Source organism: Carcharodon carcharias, chromosome X, assembly GCF_017639515.1.
Source record: "Carcharodon carcharias isolate sCarCar2 chromosome X, sCarCar2.pri, whole genome shotgun sequence".
NCBI classification, from domain to species: domain Eukaryota; kingdom Metazoa; phylum Chordata; class Chondrichthyes; order Lamniformes; family Lamnidae; genus Carcharodon; species Carcharodon carcharias.
In genome coordinates, this window is record NC_054507.1 from 20,749,739 (window position 1) to 20,768,706 (window position 18,968).

The following is an 18,968-nucleotide window of genomic DNA, read 5'->3' on the forward strand; positions in this document are numbered from 1 at the left end:
ACTTAGATATCAAATTAGTCGTGAGGTGAATTGGTAGGGAGTAGTTAAGCGAGTTGGGGGCAATGGACTGAGTGGAGTGCCCCCAGGGTTGGTGCTGGGACTTCTACTGTTTCTGAACTAGATCGCAAAGATTGTTACATTTGAGGAAGGCTGTTTAGTTATTTCTTCCATAGCAGCTGACTGCCCCTTGAATGACTCCAGAGTTTTTGACTTTTACCCTACCCAGAGCCCATTCCAGGTATTAATATCTTTGTGAAGAAGTGCTTCCTTGACATCAGTTGTGCACTTGCTGTTTAGTACTCCTGACCTCTTGTCCTGCAGCTTGTGGTTCAACTTGAAATAGTGCTCAGGATATAAGGTCTGCTGTTCACCTCCTTTCAAGGCTGAGGAATCCAAATTTTTCTAGCCTACCCTCATAACTTGGCGCTCTGACATCAGAAGTCAGTCTTGACTGACGGTCTCTTCAACGTTTGGCTTCAGCACGATAGTCACAGATCAGCTGTTGACAACCTTTATTTTTTTTAACCTGAAGAGCCTTTTTAAAACAATATTCACCTAAAGTAAAAGCTATTGAGAGCTACAAGACAAAAAAATTAAAGAATGAAGTAAAGGTATAAGCATATCTTAGTAAGAAAAAATAGTTTATTGCGAATCTAAGGAACATTATGCACTAATTTGATGTGATTAAATAGCCATTTTGCTTTAACTTCTCTCTGTTTATCAGAATGGCAACAGTTACTACTGAATTTCATGGGATTTCAATCCTGTATATAGGTTGGGAAAAAACTCCAGTTTTTACATCCCAAGAATTTTTGTATCTCTAGCATATGTATGTTCAGATTTTATGCATTATCCATAACCATGGTATGGTCATGCCATTGGAACAGGTTTCTTTAGAGCACAATGGTGTTTCTCATTAAATTAATCATTTGTAACTGTAAAGTACAGCATAATGATATGCCTTTTATTTCCACATTAAAAACATGGCTCTTACTACTTCAAGTCAGATAAGACCCTGTATGTCATATTTTTCCTAATGTCATTTATATAATTTAGTAAACTCTAGCATTAAATAATTGTGAATGCTAAATTCGTTAACATCTGTGAATTGAATCATGAGATGAACTGTCAACAACTCGGAGACTGCAGTGTTCTGGGTAGTTTGAACTTTTAATTTATCTGTTTAAGACCACAATTGCCATATATTTTCTGAAATAATCCCTAAAACTACTATTTTGAAGCCTGACTCTGTAGAGGCTAAGTTTTTGATTAAGCAAATGAATAGTGCAGAAGGAAAATTATGTGGCCATCTATTTTGTGGATTAGACGTTTTCTTGACTTAATTCTTTTTTTTAGGCCTTTTTTATGTTAATGCAATCCAACTGGAAAAGTTTAGGAGCCACAAATGAGACGTTAAAGAGCTGTGTGTGGCTCAGGAGCCATGAGTTGCCAACTCCTGCCCCAGCCTTATAATTTGCCAAATAGCATGGTATTGTGCTTGCTTTGTTTGCTGTTTTGCAACAACTGGTTGCAGTCAATGTTGAGACTAGTATCATTATCTAACCTCCTTTTGGTCTCCTTCCTACCTAGTTCACTGCCATTCATTAGGTACATCTCCCGTATTTTCCATCCGCTCTACAAGGTCTTGCACTTATATCTAGGGTTGTCAACTGTGTAAATGTATTCCTGGAGGTTTCATCACATGACTAGCCCCCACATTCCAGCCATTTGTCAGCCAACACAGCCATTCTTATGAAGCACTACGCCAATTGGAAAGCAAAAAGACTCATTACCCAATTGGATGATGCTTGACTTTCTGTCAAACAGCCTTTTTTCCTATTTTCAATATTTTTGTATCTGGGAAAGAGAAATGTTCCAAGAAAACGACAAAAAAAGCCCCAATCTTTTTTAGCGACCTGATGATTTTTCTCCAGGGTTGCACACAGCAGTGTCCTGGAGTTTGATCTTCAATTCCTGGAGACTCCAGGCCAATCCTGGAGGGTTGGCACCCCTACTTGAATTTCATTTGTCATAGTTGTGCACACTTACACATGTTGTGTGGCTCTTTCGGTAACTCCTTGGCTCCTGCGTCGCACTCAATTCCTCTGTCTTTCTGAACCCAAGTCACCTTTGTACATTAGAATCAATCCAAGTTCCAGCACCAATCTCTGGGATGCACCACTCAGTACATTTTCACAGCCTGACCTCATGAATTAGGGCATCTACTGAGGACATCTACTGCCTTGTGTTTGTGGAGCACCTTTTCATGTGGAACTTCAAAGAATTTCTGGAAGCCTTGGTATAGTATTGGGCACTGATGCTTTTTGATTTCAGGGGCAACATAAGTATGCGCCAAGAAGCCTTGGGTTGCATGTAGACTTTATGCCCATGTTGCCATTAATTTCCGTACAGCTCAAGTTGCTCGGGCTAACAGAGCTTGGTGTTCTGGTTTAGGATTGGGCCATCAGTAAGGCAAGAGCGCTAAAAACAGTCCTTTCTAAGCCTCCGTAACCAGAAAATTCAAACAGGCAAAGCAGCAAACAAGAAGTAAGCGCAAATAGCACTGAGCTGTCAGGGCTTCGTGGACCGGATTGTCTGGACTCTGGGACCATGTGCCTTCCTGGTCACTGTTTGAGCACCCCTATACTAGATCACAGGACTTTCCAATTTCCAGTTTGAATGTCGCTTTCTTAAAAGTTGGACGAGCCAGATCCCCCCCCACCAAACCTAAAAGCAGAAGCAATGTTGCCTACCACTTAGTAAATAAGTTTTATGTCAGCAGCATTCAGGTTTCTTCCCAATCAGTTCCATTATTTGACGTGGTGTTGACACTGATCTCATGGGTCTGGATTTACCTGGGCTTGTTCCATTTCCTTTCTTGAACATAAATAAGCACGTTGCCTGATTTCCTATTCTGTGGGACTTGCCTTTCACGATGACTGACAATACGTTGTAGATTTCATTCCTGTCGATTCATTGCTTCTGCATCTTTTTAAGCCTTTCTTGGACAATCCTACGAGTAACATCAAAGTCATCCCTTGTTGCCATGAAATTGTATGAATTGAGTATTAGTTTACAATATTGGTTTTCTCGGCTTATTGTCATATGTAACCACCTGGGATGTCACTGCTTCCATCTCCATTATACTGTGTGGTACACTTGCCTTTACTAAATGGAGGTGTGAGTTCCTTATCATGGCTTCTCTAATGTTCTGAAGCTCAAATTCTAGACCGCTCGGGCATTCCCAGTTTACATTGTTAGCTAAAATCCCCCATTAGAATGATTTTTCTGTTTTCACACAACTTTTCTTATCTCTCCATATAGTATTCTTCCCCATTCATTTTGACCCAGCAGTCTACAGCCAATCCTAAGAATTATCCTTGTTCCCTTCACATTCATGCTTCTATTGGAATGCTTAACCCATGCCAATAAGTCTACTTTCTTCACTTCCCAGGTATGTCTGGTATGCGAGATCTCCTCTGCCTCTCCATTGTTAAGAATTAACCATATTTTGGAGTTTTTGATATATAATCATTCTCAGTTGCCACAACAGCCTCAAGTTCATACAATTTATTGTACATGCTTTTAGCATTCATACATATTTAAATGTGTCTTCCACTGCATTCCTCCTTTATTTAACCTTTCTGCAATTAATTTTCCTTTTCTCGTTCTGGTTTCTCCATCCCTCCTTACTAGTTTAAATTCTTGTGCACTGTCCTATATATCCTCTTGGCAAGGACATTGATACCAAAATGGTAAGTCCCACCTCGTGAACTTTTCGGATGTCCTAGGAATCTAAAACTCTCACTTCATCACTTTCTTCCGAGCTACACGTCTAAATCTGTTTTGGTTTTGCTGGCCCAGCACATCGCAGCAAGAACAGTCCTGAAATTACTAATAAAGGGCTTGCATTTATCTAGCACCTTGTCATGTCCTCAGGATGCCTGGAAGCACCTTGCAATCAATTTAATTGCTTTTAAAAGGCAGCCAATGTTAAGTATGCAAATGCAGCAGTCAGTTTTGTGCACAGCAATTTTTGCAAGCAGCAAATTAAAAGAATGATCAGTTAATCTGTTTTGTTTTTTCTGGTGATACTGAATGAGGGAGAAATGTTGATCAGGATATTGTGAAAACTCCCTTCTATTCTTCCGATCGTGCCCTGGAGCCTTTTATGTCCAACCGGACAGGCGGATGGAGCCTCAGCTCAATGTCTTATCTAAAAGACATCACCTCTGACAATGTAATAATCCTTCAGTCCTGCTCTGGGAGTGTTGGCCTGGACTCTCAGCCTTCTGACTGGGACCAAAGTTAGCCAACTGAGTCAAATTGTTAACCCGCAAGGTTTTGTACTTCGTATAGAACTAACTCCTCAAGCGCTCTGTGTAAGACTACTCTTCTTAGTTGTGAACTGCAGTTCCGGTTGTTTTTCTCCCTTTACAGAAGAGCTCTGACTTGCCGTATTTTGTGACTTTCCTGTTGCCCTTAAGCCAGCACTGCAGTCAGGAGTCCTGGTCACAAATGCAAATCAGGCTGACAATGCTCCTAATTCTGGGATACCCCACTCTAGCTTGTTTTCATGGATGGTCTCACTCATTTCCTTATGGGTAACCTCTTGCTTCAATGTGCTGTGGTGTTGCAAATGATTATCCTTCTTTGTAGCCTTGTACTTATCCTCAAGTCAAATGATCATTGAACTCAGCATTACTGTATCCACACGACAGAATCCTTTGACATAAAATACATTTATACTGCCGGATGCAATCCGGATACAGAAAATCCCATATCATGATGATGCATACACCAATATTCACCAAAATGACCTGGATTTAGAAACTCAACAGAAGTTGGTTTCAACCCACAGACAAACTAAATGGCCTGGGATGGCAGGGTCTGATCAGACAGCTGAGGAATTCTTGAAGGCCCTAGACAACACTTGCAAGCGGGCAGAAAAAGTTCATTACAGATAAATTCAAGATGTGACAGACACTTTGCAGACTGTTGCCCTTGCTGAGTGAAGAGGCTGAGCGAGATTTGAAGAGCGATTGTAGACCCAACACGGGCCATGTTCAATCATCAAGTAGCAATTATATTGGCGAATCAGCAGAGTACAAGTCTATGGCATTGTGCTGTTTGTGACACTATGTACAGCACTCTGATCAGGCCGCATCTTCAATGCATTGTCAAGCCTGTTTCATTGAGACACACAGAAAACACCCAAACCTGGGAAGCATTGCAGAGAGGGGCAGTTTCCCTGGTGTCAGAGAACTGAATTTACTCTATGAGCAAAGATTAGAAAACCCTGAATTCTTCAATCCTGAAAGGAGGAAAATGAGTGGAGACCTTTATAAAGGTATATCAGAAATTAAGTGGACTAGAAAATGGTAATCTTGCACACACACAAGTTATGTTATGACGTCAGGACAAGGGAACATGTGTAGAAGCTGGTTTTAAAAAGAAGAGTTTGGGACTAATGCCAGGAAACCATTATTGACAAAGTGGAAATACCTGGGGAAAGCTCTGGAGTCATTCAAGAGATAGTTAGATGCTGTGGAAGTTTCCATAGAAGGTCAAGCTGGGTGGGCCAAATAGCCCCCCTCCCTTTGCGATTCTATATTCACAATTGGAAACTTACTGGCAGTAATCAGAAATGGTGGAGAATGCTGAAGATCCACTCATAGTTTTAAAAATTGGCAGCTAATTTTTAATGCTATCAAATTCCCATTTAGTTAAAATTGACTTAACTGTACACCCAGTGTGAAAGCTGTCACAAAATAAAACATTTTTAATACAGTAATTGAAATCTGAAGGACTTATTCAACTTCCAAAAATATACATATTTTATATACTAAACTGCGTTGTATTAGTCACCCAATGTAAATTTTATGGTGAAGACCAGTCAATTGGTCAGCACTTAGAGCCAAGCTGTATCCTACCTGGTAATGTCATTTTCATAGAGCTGTTCTGGTTCACGTGTCAGGTTGTGCTCGCTTTTTAAACGTTAACGTTTGTTTCATCTCAACTGCATGCTGAACAAAGCCATATAATTCTAGCAATCAGCAGTGAATGAAAAGATCTAAATTAATCCGTTCAACTTGTTTCTGTGGTCACAAACAGTGATTTGCTTCACTGCCAAAAGACACATTTTCTATGCTATAATTCTGCCACTACATGTCATACCACTGATCTATGGTGATTCCAATTTGCCTTTATTCATGTTTTCTGACTCCCTCTATATTTCTACAATGATGTTAATAGAGAGGATGATGATGGCCAGTTGGGTGCAGTATTTTTTTAAGTACTTTTTTTTTCTATTTTTTTCTCATTCCTCTGAAAGGACTAAGCCCTAAATTACAAGCAAGCCCAAATCTGCTCTTGCCCAGTGTCCATACCTGCACACTTTTCAACAGTAATCAGCAGCCTGAACTCTGCTATTGACAGAAACCTGGAAGCAGATTATCCATTCACCCTCTGAGCCAGAGAATGAGCTGGTTAGCCAAAGAGGAGAAAAATGAAATGACAAAACTTTAAAAAATCTCTAACATATTGCAGGATCTTTTGTCTATTATGGCTGATTGTTTGTGATTCTAGCTGGTCCTGAATGTTTGAAAGAAATCATGTAATCTGAAGAAGCTGGACTGCTAACACTCTCTCTTTAATTGCAGTGAACGACTCCAACAGTGAGGTCTACACCCGCTTTATGAAGTCACACAGATGCTATGATCTTGTTCCCACCAGCTCCAAACTTGTGGTGTTTGACACTTCTCTACAGGTAATGTAGGGGTGTGGAGTTGAAGTTGTGCTAGTGTTCAACAATTGCAGCTATTCCCACTCGATGGAGCCTGTGCACATATGTTAGTCCCAAGCTCAGTGCTGATATACTTGAGGTTTCAACATGTAGCCTTTCTTAACACATCCTGCAATGTTTCCAAACACTTTGTATACAATTAATGACTTTGAGGTAAGCAAACCGTTTATGCATAGAAAGATACCACAAACCACAATAAGGTGAATCATCAGTTAACCTGTTTCTGATGATGTTGCTTGAGGGCAGAATGTTGAGCAGGATAGCAGGAAATTTCTAGAATTAATTTCTGGGCCACACACCAAAAAATTAATACTTACAACATCTAATAAATGTCTAATCAGGCTACTCGTTGACTCTGCTTGGGGCATTAAGGGGCACAGCCCTGCACATTTATGATTGAGCTAGGTTTGCCCATAGGCCTGTCACTTGCAGCTGTTGGGTAGAGTGAAATGATCAGTCTAGGCTAGATTTAAACACAGACCCCATTAGGAAGGGTTGGGTTGCCCATGCCTGTGCCACACCACAGAATTGTAATCTTCATGGATATCAAAAATCTTCAGTCTTTTCTTTCCTTCTCTTCTCATGCAGGTGAAGAAGGCTTTCTTTGCTCTGGTTTCAAATGGAGTCCGTGCTGCTCCACTCTGGGATAGCAAGACACAAAGCTTTGTGGGTGAGTTCTATTGATGCTGCAGTACTCCTTTTAAAGTAATTCTCAGGAAGCTTTAGTGGAAATAATTCAAGAGAAACTGTATTGCTACAATAGCAACCAACTGGATTGTGCAGCAATTACAATTCTGGTTCGAAATTGATGGGCCTCCCAATTGCTACAGACCCTGGTGAATGATCCACCATCTGACAAGCTGACATGGCTGTCACTGCTAGCTGTATGATGAGTTATTCTCTGGTTATGAGAAAGCATGAGGTAGGGGATTGACACTAGGTAAATTGCTTCTACGGAGAGCCGGTGCAGACATGGCAGGCCGAATAGCAGCCTCTCTGCTGTAAACCCTCATGGCAAGCATGGGGGTGAAACATCGGTGGGATAGATGTCACAAGTGATAATGTATGTCCTCTGCCTGGAACTCGTGTCTGTAGCCCTGTAGCTCCTTTCTCACAGGCACCCCCCCAATGAGTTGGCACCCATGGTACACACCCAAGCTACCCTCAAAAGTTAGAATTGCATGACAGATTAATAGCCTTTCCATCCCCGGGCCTAATGCACCATTAACCTCGAGGCTTATGAAGTTATACTGAACCCCAGTCTGTAATTTCTAGCAATGAATGCAACCAAACCAACAGCCTAAATGTATCAATATTTTCTCCTCTATGCATTCTGTGGCAGAAATATACAATAAATGCAGAAATTACATATTTATTCCCTGTAAAGAAAAACATCTTGTGATGCGTTTGTAAATTGTATAAACATTTATGTAACGACATGAATCAATTGGGCTGAATGGCCAACTTCTGTGCTATAAATTTTATGTATAAAGTACCCATGATTTGCTTTGTAAACCATCTCAACTCATAGACAGTTCAGGTTAAATGTAAATTGTCTTCATTAAGTAATGTTGCAAGATGTAGGACCTCCCAGTAAGATTGGGTAATTTCAACATGCTATGTTACACACTTGAAATTAAGAAGTTAATAAATTATTGAGATAAGTCAGCCAAATTGTGCAAGACTAGGAGTTTCTGGTTAGACACTTGGAATTTGACTTACATATTAATGAGAGACAAGTCACAATTGAGATGGAAATCAATGGCTTCATAATTGCATTCCTGATATCTAATGTGACCATTGCCTTGATTTTTTTTCCGCCCAGCAGTACCCTTGCCAGATGTTGTCATTGGCCTGCTGTTGGCGCAGTGTGCACTGAGGGCTTGTGTTTGAGCTGTTGCACCATTTCTGGCTTGTGCCTTGCCAGGACATGACTTGCCACATGGCGGATTCATAGATTGATGTGTGTGTGCTGCTAAGCTTTTGCTTTTGCTTCCCAAATGATTCAGCAAATAGGTCAGGCATGTCCTAGCTTTCACTTGCATCAGTGCTCAGCTAGCTGATCTCCTGATTTCCAGTGACAGAGTTGGTAGTTTGAATTGGAAGAATTCACTTGTGTGCGAGATGTTTAAATTGCACAATGACTATGGCATTCTTTTGCTCATCTTCTGTAGAGTGAAGTGTGTTAAGTGGCAGGCCTGCCCCTTCCCATGGACAAATGGGCTGTGAAGACCGTTTTTAATGCCACCTTTTATACTGCCCCACGGAAAACAATATTGGTTGTTTTCACAGCAGTGCAAGTGGGGAGGCATGTTTTCAGTGCCCTTTCCTTTGTTCCAAATCCAAGCTTTCTGCTGTGTGTATGTGAAGTGAAGCTTTGCTCATTGCCAACACAACTTGTGATTGAAAAGAGGCCTGGATAGTGGATTCTTTTCAATCATTAAAATGTGAATTGTGCTCCCACAGATTACCATTTTTTAACGCATTAGAAGCTTGTTTGTGCTGGCAAGGTTTTGCACTGGTGCTATCCTGTGACACATTTTTCAGGTGACTTTGGCAACGTGACAATGTGCACAGTTTGTGTTTGGTCTGCACTCGGGAAGTGGGTGCAGAATAAAATCAGCAGAGCTCTTGTTCTGTATGACCTGGATTCCTTGCAGGAATGAATTGATATAAGAGATGGTTCACCATGCTACACAAAGATGCGCCATTAGAGACTGCAGAGTGCACAGTCACCTGAATCATAGTTTGATTTCTTTGTGAATTAGTTGTAAAAGGTAATGGAAACAAACTGATGGTTGTTCACTCTCTTGCTCATCCACAGCACTGTGCAAGACATGGTATGCATGTTTAACCAGGAAGTTGTCCTTTTTTAATGAAAAGCTTGCAAATGAAATTTACGAATTGTAATCCTTGATATGTAATGAACAGAAATAATCTTTTCATTTTGACTGGTCTTCTGTTGCAGGCATGCTCACAATCACAGATTTCATTAATATTCTACACAGATACTACAAATCGCCACTGGTACGTTTGTTCTTTGTGTATATATGTAGGCTGGGGTTACACAATCTTAAATACTGTGGTTTTAAGAAGGACTTTTGGTGCTCGAAGTGAGCTTTTGTTTTGCAATCAGCTGACGCAGGTCTTGAGTCACAGCCTGCTTTATCATTGTCTCAGTGAAGATCTGTTTTCAGCTGCGCTACTGTATGGACGTTGTTCAATCTTTCCCCTGGTTTTGGCTCCACCTACCTCGAAGGTTTCCTGTGCTAGGATGCAGTTCTATGAGCACTGGCCACCCATTGATACCTCATCCACATGGTTCCAGTTCTGCCCCCTTAGCCGTGGAATGAAACTAAGGCTAATTGTAGCTGCCCTGCTACTGGCCTGGCTATGATCAGGTAACTCACAGGCATCCTACCCAGAAACCTGTCTTTAGTACTGAGGTAAAAACCAAGAGGCAGTCGGGCTTGCATTTAAGAGAACCCCGCCTGCCCCCTCAGGTGACCGTAAAAAAAAAATCCCGTGGCACTATTATGAAGAAGAGCAGGGGAGTTCTTCCTGGTGTCCTGGCCAATATTTATCCCTCAACCAACATCATTAAAACATCCTATCTGGTCAGTATCACTTTGCTGTTTGTGGGAGCTTGCTGTGCGCAAATCGCCCGCCATGTTTCCGAGCCTGACGTTACAACAATGCCTACACTTCGAAAAAGCGCTTAATTGGCTCTAAAGGGCTTTGAGATGTCCTGTCGTCATGAAAGATGCTATAGAAATGAGACTTTTTTCAAATGAGCCTCCAGTTTGATTGTAGAAGTACTTTGTGTGATGATACCCACAGTTTGAGTTGCATTAAGATGAGGAGTGGGGAAGGAGGCATGGAAGAAGTGTGGTGAAAGGCAACCAAACAGGTGGGAAAAGACAGCAGCTTACCAATTGATTTCTGGGGATTGTGGCTAATTTCAAATATTTTTTTCCCTTCCACACAGGTTCAGATTTATGAACTGGAGGAACACAAAATAGAAACATGGAGAGGTAAAGTAAGATAATGGAGAGGGTGAGAGTTGATGCATAGAATTTGGAGGGGTGGGATGGGGTGGTGAGTTATCATATGGATGTCTTCGGTAGGGGAGAGTGTTGAGTCCTACTGCCTGTGCATTGCAGAAGAGGGAGAGAGTGTTATGAAGTTGTGGGGTCCTGTTGTTTGGCCTTGCAGTTGGATTGCTAAATTTACTTTGCCAAAGGGATTTTGGACTTAATTAGCATAAACCACTTTCTGGTTAAATCTGTTAAAGAGGCTCTTGTTGTCTGCAGTTGGCTGTCTTCTACTTGGCTCAGTCCATTGCTTCAGAATTTGCTGATCCTTGTCTTTAGTCTAGAGTTATTGAAGGGTATATTTTAAAGAATGAAAATTCTGAGAAATTAAACAGTGCAAATAATTTTTTATGTGCACAAATATAAAATGCACAAATTCCAGTATGTAAAATATTAATCAGAATTCTGATTTATTTTTCATAAGGGAATCCTGATGGCAATGCTGTCCTTCACATGTCCCTTGCATTATCAGCCATTAATCTACTATTTCATAGAATCCGAGGAAGTTATGGTACTAAAGGAGGCCATTTGGTCCATTGTGCCTGTGTCAGATTTCTTTCTTACTCACTCTATCTCCTCGCTTCCTCTCTGCCCTCCTCTCTTTACCTTCAAGTAGCTATTTCCAGTCCACTTATGCTAAATCGCATCTCTGCTTGGCAAAAGAGATATTGTAAGCATGCTTGGAATTCTCTTCTCCTCCCCACTCCTCCGTGCTGCTAATTTAGTAACAGAATCACTGTTTCCCTGAATGTAGTACAATGCATACCCCTTTAAAGAAAATGTTTGCTTCAATTGCTGACTCCTACTTGGCTGTATAAGACTGTGCTGAACAAGACTACACTAGAAATACATAAAACGGATTAGGGGTGATGGGGAGGGGCCTGTGCTCACCCAGTGATTCAGTGGGTCAAGCTACTCTACTACTGATGAGGTCCCAGATTGCAGCCCTGATCTGTGCTGAATTAGCTGATCTCAGACAGGCAGCAGTAGAGGTGCTACATGTAGTTGGCCTTGACCCCCAGGTAGGGAGGACAATAATTGGTGTCTCGTGCCCCCCCTCCCCCACCAAATTGCTTTGTGGTGCTGAGTCATGTGAGATTTAGAATTTTCACTCATTGATTTTAGAGATGTAGATTAAACACTTGAACAAAAGGGAGAGAGTTAAAGTATCAGATCAATGACTTTTTAAGTAGCAGAATCAGTGGTCGACCTGAAGCGTGAACTCTGTTCCTCTCTCCAGGCATTGCCTGACCTGTGAAGTTTTTCTAGCATTTTCCGTTTTTATTCCAGACTTTAAGCATTTTCAGTATTTTGCTTTTGACTTATTTTGAGCCTGGGTAGCTAGAGTGAAAGTAAAATCTTTGTAGGTTGTATTTTAATTCTGGTTTCACGCAAGGATTTTATTATTGTGGCATTAAGATCACAAGAAATAGGAACAAGAGAAGGCCATTTGGCCCCTCGAGCCTGCTGCGCCATTCAATAAGATCATGGCTGACCTGATTGTGGCCTTAACCCCACTTTCCTGCCTGTCCCCCTTGACTCCCTTTTCTAGCAAAAATCTGTTTAACTCAGCCTTGATTATGTTCAATGACCCAGCCTCCACTGCTCGCTGGAGAAGATAATTCTAAACACTAGGAATACTCTGAAAGAAGAAATTCCTCATCATCATTGTCTTAAATGGGAGACCCCTTATTTTGAAACTGGTTCGAGATTTCCCCGCGAGGGGAAACATCCCCTCAGCATCTACCTTGTCAAGCCCCCTCAGAAACTCATATGTTTCAAATAAGATCACCTCTCATTCTTCTCAACTCCAATGAGTATAGGCCCAACCTGTTCAACCTTTCTTCATAAGACAAACCCCTTCATCCCAGGAATCAACCTAATGAATCTTCTCTGAGCTGCTTTCAATGCAAGTACATCCTTCCTTAAGTAAGGAGATCAAAGCTGTTCGTAGTACTTTAGGATAAAAGCAAATACTGCGGATGCTGAAAATCTGAAATAAAAACAAACTGCTGGAACAACCGAGCAGGTCTGGCAGCATCTGTGGGGAGAGAAAGAGTTAACATTTTGAGTCCAATATGACTCCTCTACGGAACTGATAGAAGAGTCATACAGACTTGGAACGTTAACTCTGTCTCTCTCTCCACAGATGCTGCCAGACCTGCTGAGTTTTTCCAGCAGCTTTCTGTTCTTATCACAGTGCTGTAGGTGTGGTCTCACCCAGTGCCTTGTAATGCCCTGAATCATCTAGCTATGTGAAGATTGTAAAAGTTCCTTTCATTGTTGTGAAAGCTTTTGGTATCTGTTTAGCGTTGTCACTTGCTGATTTGTATCTCTCCTCTATCTTTTGTCTTATCAGAGGTTTACTTGCAAGATTCATTTAAACCATTGGTGAGCATCTCCCCAAATGCCAGGTAATCTTACACAGCAGTGTGCTTTTAATCTGACTGCCCAGAGTGAATTCCGCCTGATTATTTGGTCGTGTTTCTGTGAAATCTTCATTTATTCAGAAAGCTCTGAATTATAAATACATTCTGGTGTAAGAGTTCCAATAGGCAGTTTGGTGCATGCACTGGTCACCAGAAAATTTTGTTGGATATTACAAATGTATTGCAGTTTGGGGATCGAAATGTTGCATGAACTTTTCTGTTTCTTTCTGAAGGAATCTTGGGAATGTATGGAGATGAAAGCAGCAATTCTTCCCCATTGAAAAAGTACCATTTCACTTATATTTCACACCCCTTCAGTATTCAAAATTATAGGAGGGTGTTGGTGGATCAAAGTGGAGCTAGAGGCCTGGGGACAGGGTGAGGTTGGGACAGGGAAGCCAGGCAAAAGGAACAAACACTGATGTTGCTAATGGCTGTAAACAAGAAGAAAACAACCACGGGAGCTGAAGACAGAGGCGGGTGGATGATGTGTGGGCCTAGGGACAAGAGAGAAGGGCATTCAGGGGGCTTGAAACAAGGGTCAGGGAGAGAAGGATGTGGGAGGAGCTGGAGGCTGCGGAGAGAGATTGGGAATTTTGGGGGTGGAAAGTGAATGCTTAATTGCAGACAGATGGGAGGAGGCTAGGGCTGTGGGCGAGGATGGGAGGGAGATGGTAGGAGGCTGTAGGAAGGGGTGACAGGAGACCAGGCTGTAGGCAGGGGTGGGAGGTAGCCGAGGGCAGGGATGAAAGTGGCGGGGGGGTTGGGGCTGTAGTCAGGCATTTGAGGGGCCTGGGCCTGTAGGCCATTCCATAAGAACAGATGGAGCGAAAAGAAAAAATAATTTGAAGTTCTCTCCAAGTCGCACCTTCACTGTCACTGGGTCAAAATCCTGGAACTCCCTCCCTAATAGCATCATGGGTGTACCCACACCACATGGACTGCAGCGGTTCAAGAGAGCAGCTCACCTCCACCTTCTCAAGGGCAATTAGAGATGGACAATAAATGCCAGCCTTGCCAGTGACACTCGCATCCTGTGAACAGATAAACAAAACTCGTTTTTTTTAAAAGTGATTTTAATCCAGAGAGGCAGTAGCAGTAATATTAAGAAATAAGATGTGGTGCAATATAATCCACTTCCCCATATCATCTAGTTGTCTATATTGCAGCGCAGTTCTATAATGTGTTCTGGTTTGCTTGTTGCTGAACCTGCCATTGTGAGGCAGATTCAGCATTGTTGATAGCCTAAGCATGCACACTCACTCCAGTGTTACAGTCATGCCTTGGCTGCATGCAAGCTTGTTTGGGGACTGCACCATTGTGATTAAAGAGCTCCTTTTGTTTCTGGCTATTGTTCTAGTTCTATTTAATTACAGTGTTATTAATCATTGATGGGAAATATCTTTTTGGAGTTTAATTAGTATATATTTTAAAAGTCAAAAAGACCATTCTTTTAAATGGATCCCTGTGTCATGCAGTGCCAAACCGTGCCTCACAACTTTTTCTATCACTGCAGCTTGTACGATGCAGTTTCATCACTGATCAAGAACAAAATTCACCGTCTTCCAGTTGTTGATCCGTTAACAGGGAATACACTCTACATTCTTACGCACAAGCGCATCCTGAAGTTTCTCAAACTCTTTGTAAGTATCTCAGACCAGTAAAATGAGGTGAATTCTGGCCTCCCACACAAACATGCATGCACTGGTTTTTAAAACATTGGAAACAGCACATCGGAAGCATTGATCTGGTCTCTGTTTTTTACAGCTTTTAATCACCCTGTGTCTCTAGAAAAGGAGTAACATTAGAATTAAGGTCATTTTTCACTGCAGGCCAGAGTCATTCTGATGAGGCTCACTCTTGAGAACTGCTGCAGTAAAAGTCAGAGATCTGATCTGTTTGCCCTTGGCATCTTCGGAATTGAGTAGCACAGAGTTGAAACTCTGTCATTACATTGGTGTTCTCTTATTATTTAGAGACGAGAGTTTATCACTGAGCAGAATCTCTCAAACTAACAACATGGAGTATCAAGAGAATTCCTGAATGTAGGAGTTATATTGCAGTGGAACCAGAGCTTCGATTTTGTCTCCAACAAAAATACTTTTCTTATATTTTTTCTCTTTGGCTTTTGATAAAACCAAACATATAACTTCATTTAGCTGTGGCTGGGATGAAATCTTCCCCTTTTTGCTAAGGTGGGGAAAGCAATATCCAACATTACCTACACTGATAACCACATGCCACCTTTCTGCAGTGACATCTTTGCTTGCGTTCATAAATTATATCTTTGAAGCACTCATCTTTGCGAGCGTGCAGATTCACGTCAGACGTTCTGAATGATTCCTCTGGAGGTCAGGGTCAAATAATTGCAGACTGCTCATCACACCATATCTAGGTCGTGACTAGCGTCTTATTTGTGCAATTACTATGAGAAACCTGTTTGATCTTATGGGAAAACTTATGGGGAATCATATAAGCATTGTGGGATTTTCCTCCGATCTCCATTTCCATGCTTTGCACTGCCTATCCCATGTAAGGTGGCAAAGAGATGGTTATCATTCATGCGACATTTCGTTAGATACTCATTAGATTTTGAGCTCTTTGTTTTTGCAACAATAGACACCTTGTAGACGGTGGCGTAGTGGTAATGTCACAGGACTAGTAATCCAGAGGGCCAGGCTAATGTTCTGGTGACATGGGTTCAAATCCCACCATTGTAGCTGGAGGAATTTAAATTCAATTAATAAATCCAGAATTGAGAGCTAGTCTCAGTAATGGCGACCACGAAACTATCATCAATTGTTGTAAAACCGCATCTGGTTCACTAATGTCCTTCAGGGACGGAAATTTACCATCCTTACCCAGTCTGGCCTACATGTGACTCCAAACCCATCATAATGTGGTTGTCTCTTAACTGCCTTCTGAAATGGCCTAGCAAGCTACTCAGTTCAAGGGCAATTAGGGATGGGCAACAAATGCTGGCCTTGCCAGTGACATCCACATTCCATTAAAGAATAAAAAAAGTATTGCTGAGGTGCAGAGAGATCCTAGTGCGTGAATTACAAAAAGCTAGTGTGCAAGTAATAGCAAGTAATTAAAACTAATACAATGTTATCATTTATTGCGAGGGGAATTGAATATGGAGATTATGCTTTAGTTGTACAGGGCATTGGTGGGACCACATCCGGAGTACTGTGTACAGTATTGGTCACTTTTTATTTAAGGAAAGATGTAAATGCATTGGAAGCGGTTCAAAGGTTTACCAGACTAATACCTGGAATGGGTGAGTTGTCCTATGAGGAAAGGTTGGACAGATTAGGCTTGTAATTGCTGCAGTTTAGAAGAATAAGAGGCAAATTGATTGAAACAAATAAGATCCTGAGGGGTCTTGACAGGGTGGATGTGGCAAGGACGTTTCTTCTTGTGGGAGAATCTAGAACGAGGGGTCACTGTTTAAAAATAAGGGGTCGCCCATTTAAAACCGAGATGAGGCAAATTTTTTTCACTCAGAGGGACGTGAGTCTTTGGAACCCTCTTCCTGATAAGGTGGCAGAAGCAGAGTCTTTGAGTGTTTTTAAGGCAAAGTTGGATAGATTCTTGGTAAGCAAGGGGGTGAAAGGTTATTGGGGGTAGGTGAGATGCAGATTTCAGGTTACTATCTCATCAGCCATGATCTTAATAAATGGTGGAGCAGGCTCGAGGGGCTGAATGGCCTACTTGTTCGTAAAAAGAGACACCTAATCTTTTCGTCTGACACTTATCAGGACATTTGCAAGAATACCAATATAAAGGGGAAAGCAACAATGTGTACTCTGAAGTGTGCCGATTGGTTGGCAAGTGGCATTGCCGAGGCAAATATATCACTGATGGTGACTGACAGTTTACTGCCAAGCATTATTTGAAATTAAAACCAGACAGCTTGACCCTGATTGGTCAAGGCATTGCCCTGAGGGATGAGTCAGCAAAAGGCTGTCACTTATTTTGTCTGTACCTTGCCCATTGCGAACAGCGGCTGGGACATTCTGTTTGATATGATCCACCAGTCTTTGGAATATAGGGTCAGTGTACCTAGCATCACACTGGCACTGAAATTCACATGCCACAATACTCATTTGTGTGATAGGCAGAATGTCTTTTTGGCTTGATGGCAGCATCCTGTTAGTGGTGAATGCCACTCATGTTGCTACTGCTCCAGCCAGCCCGTGCTTGCGAAACTCAAAACAGCGTCCAGCATTAGGTGTGATTCCATGATTGAACAACATTTGCTAAATAATCCTCAGTGTGCTAAGAATTACACACAATCAATTTAAGATTGTCAGTTGGACTTGCAGTGTGGCACATTTGTGTGTATTGGAAGTAACCTATATTAATACACAGGGCCCTGTTCTTTGCAGACAGAAAGAACATGTACACGTATTGCGCCTGTTTCAGCTAAACAAAATAAATGACAGCCTTTCGCTGACTCATTCCTCAGGGCAATCCCTTGACCAATCAGGGTCAAGCTGCCTCTTTTAAATTTCAAACAGTACTTGGCAATTAACTGTCAGTCACCATCAGTAATGCATTCTCCATGGCAACGCCACTTGCCATCCAATCAGCACTCTCTCTACATAAAGTATAAATTGCTGTCTTCCCCCTTATGTTGGTATTCTTGCCGAATATCCTGATAAGTGCAAGACAAAAATCTTAGACGTGTCTCTACAAATGGAAAAAAAAAGTATCATCATCCATATAGCCATCCTACGAGTAAATAAGTTTGACCATTAGTTTTAGCCTGAACACTGCAGATCAACATTGAGATTTTTACTGCCTTTCTAAATGGACACGTCAGCAACCCATGTAATCCCTGGTGTGCAATCCCACAGTGATGGTAATTATTTGTCCTATGCCACACAGTTCCATACATGTCACATATGAGGCTACAATATTCAGTTCATAGGAGACATGGTCCACCTGTGGAAACTGGTGTTTTTGAACTGAGGTTTAAAATATTGGGAGAAAGCCCAAATTGTAAAATACGTGCGTCATTTGGATTGACTTTGACATGGAGCTAAATTTGGACTATACAGACTTTACCTTACTGCCCAGGATGGTGGGAAAACTAAAGTACCAGCACTGAGTGATGTTCCACAAACTGCAACCCATGTCCACATCTTCCTTGTCCTCTCCTGTTTTATCTTGATCAAAGATAGTCTGATTCACTGACTTTTCCACAGATATACCAGCCAGGAGGTGGGCTTGAATGATGTAGAGGAGGCACCAACCCAGCTAGTAACTTGTTTCCTCCATTATTCAAGCCATGTAAAGACTGACTAAATAAATATAAAGAAAGAAAGTCTTGCATCTATATGGCATTTTTCACAACCACCTGATGTCTCAAAACGCATTATCGCCATTGAAGTACTTTTGTAATGAGTCACTGTTGAAATGTAGGAAATTTGGCAGCCAACTTAAACACAGCAATCTCCCAAATAGCAATGTGATAATGACCAGCTAATCTGTTTTTGTGATGTTGATTGAGGGATAAATATTGGCCAGGACAACAAGGATAACTCCCCTGCTCTTTGAAATAGTGCAATGGGAACTTTTGCATCCACCCGAGTGGGCAGATGAGGTCTTGATTTAACGTCTCTCCCAAAA

General features: G+C 41.6%; 1 protein-coding gene across 3 annotated transcripts in view; it reads left to right on the forward strand.

Moving 5' to 3' along the window:
- Window positions 1-18,968, forward strand: part of LOC121273266 (5'-AMP-activated protein kinase subunit gamma-1) — a 54,416-nt gene that overhangs the window by 26,128 nt on the left and 9,320 nt on the right. For all 3 annotated transcript variants that reach the window (XM_041180302.1, XM_041180300.1, XM_041180301.1), the window contains 6 exons: window positions 6,663-6,769; window positions 7,394-7,475; window positions 9,774-9,832; window positions 10,794-10,839; window positions 13,259-13,313; window positions 14,845-14,971. In XM_041180302.1, coding sequence (XP_041036236.1) covers window positions 6,698-6,769; window positions 7,394-7,475; window positions 9,774-9,832; window positions 10,794-10,839; window positions 13,259-13,313; window positions 14,845-14,971 — 441 coding nt within the window. In that variant the 5' untranslated portion in view covers window positions 6,663-6,697. The remainder of the gene's footprint in view (window positions 1-6,662; window positions 6,770-7,393; window positions 7,476-9,773; window positions 9,833-10,793; window positions 10,840-13,258; window positions 13,314-14,844; window positions 14,972-18,968) is intronic.